Below are 7,309 nucleotides of genomic sequence, written 5' to 3' on the forward strand. Positions count from 1 at the left end.
TGTATGTGCTGGAGTGCTTGAGAAATATCACTGCGCTCAGAGTGATCACGAATAATTGACATAAGTAAAGTTGTTCCAAGATTATTCTCAAGGTACTCAATGTAAGCATACGTCATAATACATAGCGCTAATGCCATCAACAGTGTGAATAATATCAAAACAGAAAACTGAAAAGAACAGCTCAACTACATCTAATTTATTAGATTGATAGTCGTTTTATTTTAAGTGCTTTATTTAAAGATAAAGATGTACTCACAGCTAAAGATTGTAGCCAATCGGAAATCATACATATGATTGGCTGTGCCATAGTAACGAGGAAGACAGATCAAACCGATACTTTAAGCAATATATGAAGTATATAAAGTAGTACCAACCAGTAACAACAGTAACTGTTTTCTTTTTGAAATAGCCCAACAACCTGACGAAGCTACAACAAATGCGGCTAAGCCAACAACGAAGCATAGAATGATGCTCTGCAGGTACCTGCTGCTATACAGTAACGGAGCAATCATTGTATATTTCATGGTATAATTCCATATGGTTAGCCCGATAAATGCTACAGAACTGATCTGCAACAAAATATTAGTATTACAAACTTAATTTAAATTTAAACCGAATTCTTGGTATTTTCATTTGAAATCCAGGAAGCTTGAACCCTTCACCGTTGAAATTTAAACAGTTACCAAACTCTAAATATGTCATCCCAAAATAATGAAACACAATAGCATTTCATCATGAGCAGAAACAGAAGAAACTAACATAAAAGAGAAAGCTGAAGAAATAAATAATCATTTGAAGCAACTGTACATCACAACAACTTTTCTCGTTATGCATCACTTGTCGTATGCGATCATTTCTTCTAGCCATTACTATTCAATTTATGACTGAAAAATATCAAGAATTGAAAGGAAAAATGAATAAAATACATATGTTTATAACATACATACTAACAATAAGCTAAAGTTTTCAAAATACCCACAACGTCATCTCTTCTGTTTTAACCGATCTCTCCACCCATCCCACAGTGGATGCTTGCTGTTTCGACATCCTACTTTCTCAAATTCGTCCAGCGCAGAGCCCGGGCGGTGTCGAAAATTTCTCGTTATTTCTACCATTCTCACTTATTTTAGACTGACAAGGAGAAAAAAGACAGTACAACAACCTGCACTATGCCAATAGTCAATTCACAAAATGAACAGAATGGTCAACAAGTGCGAATCTCTGTTACCAAGAAATTCATTGGGAAGATAACAACTCAAATGTTTAAGAACATGCAGACACACAGAGCAGTACATCCCTTAGTATCACAGATGTCCTACATCATCGAGAATGTCACCAGATGGAATGTCATCTACGATTATTTAATGAAGGACAATATAATTCCAAGCATTAAGCTCATTACTTCTCATGCCAGTGTTCTGTGAGATACATTTCAGAACGCTTCTTTGCACTTAAAATTTCAGTTGAGTAACTTAACTAAAACGCAATCGGTCAAAAAAATTTACTTCCCCAAAATGTACACTTTTTACACCAAACGATTAAATTAATTCGATCTTTTTCAGATTGGACTACTACAAAGCGAACTTGCACAACAGAACATAAATTATGCAAAATAAATCTTCAGAAACTGCACTGCAATTCGCACCACATTTTCTTTTTACACTAATAGCTGATGTTTCAGCTCATCACAATATGAAAATACACGCCTTCGCAGTATATAGAATATCTAAAGATTACGATCTCCGCTGAGACAAAAACGGTTCACAAAACAACAATTTATTGGTTACATAATTCAGTTAAACAGGTGAACAATTTCCCCCTTCAACTGTCAGTCTCTGTAGACCATCCTTCCTAAAAGTATTCCTTACTAAATCAAATATTAATATGAACCCTTCGCCATCAAAAGAATCTCGCAAACTGGATGAAACTTTCCTCAAAAAACTGTAGAGATTGGAACTTCTACTGCAATCCGAAACCGAAATTCCCCAACATTTATTATTTGTAATAGCAAATCTGCATGATTAATATTATTTACAGGACAGGAAAGAAACTGTCAGAACCAATGATTGTTTTGCAACTAAACTTAAATGGCAATTTAAAAAAGAAAAAATTAACGCAAGAAGGATAGCAGATCACATTTATTAATTAAATATCAGAAAAGCACTACTAGATCATATCAGTTATAACAAAACGACTCGAAAAATAACGGGGACGATTTCCGATGTTATTATCGAAATAACCCTACTTTCGATTTCATCCACCTAAAAATTATTGCATGTCGGCCAAAACTGTATTTTTCAACGCATTCCACAGTAACACAAGAATCAAGTGAGCCTTACGACCTTCGCAGTACATTAATGAATGCTTCTTTGGGGATTTGTACTTGACCGAGTTGTTTCATCCGTTCCTTTCCTTTTTTTTGATCCGATAGTTTTTTACAAAAACGTTCCCAACCACCACCTAAAATTATAGTAAACCATTTTATATGAGAGAATGGAAACACTGTTGCATAAAAATGGGAAAAATTTCGAAAAGAAAAAGGGTTGAAGTCGAGATGTTCAAAAATGAACTGAGTTTAGAGCACATCTAAATCACAAGCAGTATCTCAAAAGATTAAAATGACTAAAATATTGTAGTAATTAAAATAAGGAGATAACAGTTTGCAAGTAAAAGAAAAAAGGAAAGTATAATGGGCATATAGAATAAATAAAACAAAATTTTAGGGGAAGTAGAACTTTACAGATAGAAAGTTGGTACAAAGCAGAAAATTTTTCATTAGTTAACAAAAACAGAAAAGCGACCATTGAAGTAAAATTCAAGAGTTATCAAACCTCCTAAATTGCCTTTCAATCGACCCGTAAAATCTTTTTTGATTGGTAAAATAACTGTTTGTGCTAGCGCCTTTTTTGTTTGTCCAAGAGTGGCCTTAATTCGCACTTCATACTGCTGACGAGGTATCTCCTGCAATATAAAAATTTTCTGAATAATTTTTCTCTTCTTGGCTTCTTGAGAAATATGAAAAAGTTGGAAGTGAAAAATCTTTAAAGATAATATGAAAACCGACCTCTCGTAATTTCTTCACAATTTCTTTAGCTCTTGCTTTGACTTGATTTGCAGGCATTATCTCTGAGAATTCATAAACAGGAAGATCGTTGATATATATCATAAGCAATTCAATTTTTGCTTGTTGAAAGCCATCCCATTGGTAATTATATGTCACATAGCCACTAAAATAAGTGAAAGATAGAAGATTCCCATTATTCAAAAACATTTCTTGAAAAAAAAAAACGAAACTCTGGAACTATGAGGTTGTTGTGTAATCAGGCAATAACACTGAGTATCAAAGCAAGATAACGACCTCCTTCAAGAAATACCCGGCAAACGGAATAAGCAAAAATAGGACCAAAATTAGCAAACCTTGTGATCCTTTTCAATCTTTCGAAAAAATCTATACGAACTTCAGCAAATGGTAATCTCCATTGCTGCATAGTGTAGTCTATATCTAATCCGTTACTCTCAACTGAATATACAAGATAAAGAACGTTTAGTAGTTCAATTTTTAAAAAATTCAGTTTCTTGAACTTACAAAAGATACGCTAGCTTTGCATGTACAAAAGTAACAAATAAGATGCACTAAGCAGAAACAATACCTTGTTCTCCACGAGCATCAACGCATAATCTTTCTATATACTCGCAGTATGCACTGGATAAAAAAAGTGTTAACTTTATTATCGGTTCTAAGAAATGATCAATGTCGCTGGGATAAGCCGGGAAATCACTAGCATCCAAAAGACGAATAACATGCTGACCGTTGTATCTACAAAAGAAATAAAAAGATGAACAAATAAAAAATGATGTTCACCTGGAAACGAAAAATAGAACTTTAGATCTTACCAAAGGATATCGAGATAATAACTACAAAAATTTAAAAAAAAAAGAAAGAAAAACAAATTTAATGAATAAGCTTAAGATTCGATGAAATACCTTTTTTTTATAATAGTCGAATTGTTCTTAATGACAGCGCGATATTCGACACTAGGTGCAGTTATAGTAACGTTAGCATCATATTCCTGTTCCAATCTAGCACAAAAAACCTGCAAAATAACTATTTTGACTTTGGAGGTTAAATATATAATTATTGGCAGGATAAAAAGAAAAAAAGGAAGATTAATGAGAAAAACTCTATTACACTAGCTATCTTGATAAGTTTAATAAGCGAAAAATTACCTCCATATGTAGAAGTCCTGAAAAACCAATTTTGAAACCACTGCCCAACGCAATGCTACTATCATGTTGGATTTGCACCGATGAATCGTTTAAAGCCAATTTGTATAGCGCAACGCGCAAGGCACTATATTCTCTCACGTCTGTTGGGTAAATACTAGCGTAAATGCACGGCGCACTGGGCTACAATTTCACCAACATTTCATGTTTGTTTTTTTTTTGAAGGTTTTAGTAGAGACGAAATTTGCGCTATCCTTTCACAATATGTAAACTAATTGATTACTCGACCAAAAATAAACATGTTAATTTGTCTACTAATCACATTTCAAATTCGAACCGTTAATAGAGGTATAGGTTGTACCATACTACGCTCACTGTTTACATCGTATAACGTTTCTCCAACAACAGCATCTTTTACTGATTTCATCGTTGTTAAGAGATAACCAACTTGGCCAGCATATAAACACTGTAACAACTTTTTAAAACAAAAAGTGAACTATTGGCGATAAATCATTTGAAACATAATAAACGAACTAACTTCAACTTCATGCATATTCGGACTCATGATGCCCACCACCAACACTTCGTATACGCAGTCAGTATGATAAGTTCGTATTCTCTGCCCCCTCAAAATCGCACCATCATATATAGCAACGGAAACCATTGGACCACGATGAGTTTCATACCAGGAATCAAAGATATGTGCACGAAGAGGTAAATGTAACTCAACTTTGGGTGGTGGCAGCCTGCAGAAAAATGAAAACGGAAAAGAAAGAAAAAAAATTAGTGAGCAATTCTGAATGAGTGCTGAAGCTGTGAGAAAGACATGCTTGAAAAATCACAGAAAATCCATCCTTAGTATTGAAATGTATTAACCTTTCAACAATGGCATCCAAGACATTGCCAATACCAGTACCATTCTTGGCAGAAATATAAAGTATTTCGGATGGCGAAAAATCGAATAAATTCTGCATCTGTGATATTACCTGTACATGAAAATGAGAAAGCACGACAAGCTATGAGGACCACTTTAAGCAGGAGTAAAAGTATTCTATATCAGGATGGAGACTGCTTTAGCTTTTAACTCATCCTAATTCTATGAAACTTTATGAAAAAATATAAAAACTAATTGGATTGAAGAGAGAACAAAAAAATCTGGAAATTAAACGAACTCGTGGGACGTTAGCGCTCTTGAGGTCAATTTTATTGATAACTGGAATAATTGTTAAACCGGCTTCAAATGCTAACCAAAAATTAGCCACCGTTTGCGCCTCTACACCCTGTAAATCAGCAGCGTTGCATAATTGATCACAAAATTTTACAGACCAGACGGAAATCTCCAAATTAAAGTCATGCAAAACTCTACAACCTGATTGGCAGCAACAAGAAGCAGAATTCCATTTGTAGCAGCAAGAGACCGAGAAACTTCGAAACTGAAGTCAGCATGGCCAGGAGTGTCGATTAAATTCAGCATGTAATCCTATGAAGTACTTAGAATATTATTTTGCTCCAATTATTCATTATATGAAACAACGATTTTTTTCAAACCCGCACTCACATTTGTTTTCTAACTTATTCTTTTTAAAAATCCTATTATTTGAAAACAGAAGAATTAGGTTGACGATGGAAATAAGAGCTTCAACAGAAATGACCTGAATTCATCTATTTACAGAGTCTTTTCACCAGTCATTACCTAATAACTATCTGCTCTGAATTATTTAACTAAATTATTCATAAAAATTATTCACAAAATTGCTATGCAATTCCCCTGCCCCCAAAGCCATGTAACCGTACATCTGATCAAGATACCTTATGAACCATAGTACATGACTGCGCCTTCACCGTTATACCACGTTCCCGTTCGACCTGCAAGAAATGAGCTTACTAAATAGTAAGAAAACCTAACTTGAACAATGACAGAAATAACTATAAAAGTCCATTACTTGGAAGATAAAATGAACGAGCAGTAAAAAAAACCTGTAATTTGTCAAGCATTTGACTGACATGGCTATTTTTATCAACAACGCCTGTCAGTTCGAGAAGTCGATCTGCCAGGGTGCTTTTGCCATGATCTACATGGGCCACAATACCGAAATTACGTATCTTCTCTTTAAAAATCAAAAGAATTCAGTTAATGCATGAACAAATCATTATATAAAGCAGTGAACCAAACTAGTGATAAAGTATTACCAACGTATCTATAACACAAGGACCAGGTTGTTCATTCATTTAACGAACTGCGCTTCATTTTTGTGAAATATCCACTTGCATCAAGTTGTCATGCAAAAAAAAGTAGAGGGAGAGCAAAAAGGAATGTAGCAATACCTGGTGGATAGGCTGCTAAATCTATTACTTTCTTTCTTTTCGCTTTTCTCAATTTTTCAGTTGAGGATAATGAAAAATATCTTCTTCTTATGATAAACATAATGTCACTGTAATTTGCAGTCACCAGTGCAGTGGCTTGCATAGTCTCCTTTGTTAACATGACCATCTTTCATTTGACAACCTGGTATTCCTGGTCGGCCGAAGCATTCATAGTGTTACAATGAATCAGTTCTATGAAAATAAAGAAGGTTAAGTTAACAGCCTCAATTTGACAAGTAATAAACACAGATATTGTCTCTACATCACCTTTAACCTCTTAGATACGCAAATTAGCAAATGGTATGTTAACAACATGCATTATTTCTCTCCCCGCCGCCCTCTATTGCGAGTCATTAGAAAGCGTTCAACAATAACAGTAAATGGTCAGAATGTAACGTAAACAAAAACATTTGACCTATGACTTTCGTAGTTTTCCCTCTCATACATCGCATAATATAAGTCTATCCTCTTAATTCTTCCACTTCTCATTAATATTTTTGCACGTGAATGCTACGAGATACAACAAAAAAAAAAAAACTATGTCATACTACCACTCGTGTTTAAGCACTGCAATTACAATGTAGTAGAGATCATAACAAGGCAGCTGCACAGCCTGTCTAGGTCACTATGAAAATTATAAACTCACACGTATTCACTCTTTGAGAGTTGCTTAACCTTGTGTGCGTGAAATTAGTGAGGATTTCTATGCGTGATAGATTCG

General features: G+C 34.5%; 2 protein-coding genes across 3 annotated transcripts in view; both read right to left on the minus strand.

Annotated features, from left to right (window-relative positions):
* Positions 1-867, minus strand: part of LOAG_16659 (hypothetical protein) — a gene marked incomplete at both ends in the record, with an annotated part of 2,611 nt that extends 1,744 nt beyond the window's left edge. Inside the window, 2 exons of the mRNA XM_020449306.1 lie at positions 375-569; positions 760-867. Of these exons, the coding sequence (XP_020307164.1) occupies positions 375-569; positions 760-867 (303 nt within the window). The remainder of the gene's footprint in view (positions 1-374; positions 570-759) is intronic.
* Positions 868-1,644: 777 nt separating this feature from the next.
* LOAG_11093 lies at positions 1,645-6,782 on the minus strand (the record flags this gene model as incomplete). Of its 2 annotated transcripts, XM_020448295.1 has the most annotated exons (15): positions 6,415-6,518; positions 6,202-6,332; positions 6,034-6,090; positions 5,594-5,704; positions 5,397-5,504; positions 5,101-5,210; positions 4,763-4,970; positions 4,562-4,690; positions 4,228-4,407; positions 3,985-4,094; positions 3,651-3,817; positions 3,418-3,520; positions 3,065-3,227; positions 2,832-2,961; positions 2,336-2,460 (listed from the first exon to the last, which is right to left on the minus strand). In XM_020448295.1, exons 2-15 carry the CDS (start codon positions 6,217-6,219, stop codon positions 2,336-2,338), a joined length of 1,719 nt encoding a protein of 572 aa, XP_020301549.1. In that variant the 5' UTR covers positions 6,220-6,332; positions 6,415-6,518. The 2 variants fall into 2 exon arrangements, with proteins under 2 accessions (XP_020307165.1, XP_020301549.1); XM_020448296.1 differs by lacking the exons at positions 3,418-3,520; positions 6,415-6,518 and adding an exon at positions 6,550-6,782 and having other exon boundaries at positions 1,645-2,460.
* Positions 6,783-7,309: the final 527 nt, after the last annotated feature.

This window comes from Loa loa (assembly GCF_000183805.2).
Source record: "Loa loa unplaced genomic scaffold supercont3.12, whole genome shotgun sequence".
Lineage (NCBI taxonomy): Eukaryota > Metazoa > Nematoda > Chromadorea > Rhabditida > Onchocercidae > Loa > Loa loa.